Source organism: Sturnira hondurensis, unplaced genomic scaffold, assembly GCF_014824575.4.
Source record: "Sturnira hondurensis isolate 20B ecotype Veracruz unplaced genomic scaffold, ASM1482457v3 Scaffold0016915, whole genome shotgun sequence".
Taxonomy (NCBI): Eukaryota; Metazoa; Chordata; class Mammalia; order Chiroptera; family Phyllostomidae; genus Sturnira; species Sturnira hondurensis.
In genome coordinates this window covers 701,463-703,144 of record NW_028089546.1, presented here as the reverse complement: position 1 = coordinate 703,144, position 1,682 = coordinate 701,463, and the positions used below count along the sequence as shown (strand labels likewise).

The 1,682-nt window shown below is 41.3% G+C and overlaps 1 protein-coding gene across 1 annotated transcript; it reads right to left on the bottom strand.

The window, feature by feature from the left end:
• Positions 1-544: 544 nt before the first annotated feature.
• On the bottom strand, positions 545-1,490 carry LOC119001597 (olfactory receptor 502-like). Its single transcript, XM_037067009.1, has one exon. The coding sequence runs from the start codon at positions 1,487-1,489 to the stop codon at positions 545-547; it is 945 nt and encodes a 314-aa protein (XP_036922904.1). The 5' UTR covers position 1,490.
• Positions 1,491-1,682: the final 192 nt, after the last annotated feature.

Below are 1,682 nucleotides of genomic sequence, written 5' to 3'. Positions count from 1 at the left end.
AACTAAACTATTTAGATTTATGGTTATGATTTCAGTGTGTGGAGAATGATGGGAAAGAATAGAGCAGGAAGAAGGAAACTAGTTACAATTGTATTAGTATTCTCTAGAGAAGCAAAACCAGTAAGAGATAGATAGAAGGATAGAGTGATAGAGAAATCGATGTTTTAAGGAACTGGCTCAGAGACAGTTGTGGAGTTAGCACTTCCAAAATCCAAACGCAGTCCCACAGAATAAAAATTCCAGTGAGAATTGATGTCACAGCATTGAGTTCTCAGATACCCAGGAGACAGAACCAGTATTTTATCAGGGACCTCCATTTGTTTTGTTTTGTTTTGTTTTGTTTTGTTTTTTATCCTTTCAACTGATTGGATGAGGGCCACTGACATTATTTAATACCAGAAAATTCACCTCCTATTCTCACAAAAAGCTCCACATTGGCTAATTCCATGTAGATAAATACATTTTGAATACAGCACTCAATTTCCTTTTATTCTTATACTTATGGTATGTTGTGATATCAAACCCCACAAAATAACAGGCTTCACTAAGAAAATATTTTTTTGCAAAGCACTCTTTTCAGAGCCCTCTTGATTTCATTGTTCTGGAGGCTGTAAATGATGGGGTTCAGCATGGGAATCACCACTGTGTAGAATACAGACACCACCTTGTTCTGGTCAGTTGAGAAGGTGGACTTGGGCATCACATATATGAATATGATGGTCCCATAGAATAGGGTGACCACTGTGAGGTGGGATGAGCATGTGGAGAAGGCCTTGTGGCGCCCCTCATTGGAGTTCATCTTCAGGATGGTGATGAGGATGTAGATGTAGGAGACAAATATGGCCAACGCTGTGACCACAATGATGGAGCCAGCTGTAAATGAGGGGACAAGTACAATAATACTGATCTCAGAACAGGAGAGTTCCACTAGAGGAGCAAAATCACAGAAAAAATGATTGATTTGATTTGGACCACAGAAGAATAAAAAATAGAAGCAGATAATAAAGGAGGAAGCATTGAGAAAACCACCCACATAAGCCACTATGAGGAACTGAACGCAGACTTGTGTGGACATTTTGCTTGAATAAAGCAGTGGGTTGTGGATTGCCACAAAGCGATCGTATGCCATTGTAGCCAGAAGGAAGCACTCAACTGTCCCAAAGACAGCAGTTGAACCAAGCTGCATGCCACATTCATGATAGGAGATTGGATTTCTCTCCACCAGGAAGTTTTCAAGCATATTGGGTGTGACAGAAGTTGAAAAGCACATGTCAGCAAAAGCCAAGTGGCTCAGAAAAAAATACATGGGATGGTGGAGTTGAGAAGAGACTCTGATAAGAAGGATTGTGCTGAGATTGCCAGACATGGTCACCAGGTAGATACACAGGATGATCATGAAGAGGATGACTCGAAGGACTGGGTCATCAGTTAAGCCCAGTAAAATGAAGTCTGTCAGTACAGTGTGGTTCACGGGCCCCAGGGAATCCATGAGATAAAGTTGCTGCTACCAAAATGAACCTGTGATGAAACATTACATTAATATCAGCACTCAAATGTGGAATCTAATGAACAAAATAAACAGATGAACAAAATAAAGCCAGAGGCATGGATACATGGCACAGACTGACAGATCTCAGAGGGGAGGCGAGGGGGGAGGACTGGAAGGGGTCTGCCAAAAGAAC

What these genes read in the sequence shown, in the direction of transcription:
- LOC119001597 (XM_037067009.1), bottom strand. Translation starts at nt 1,489, where the DNA reads ATGGATTCCCTGGGGCCCGTGAACCACACTGTACTGACAGACTTCATT.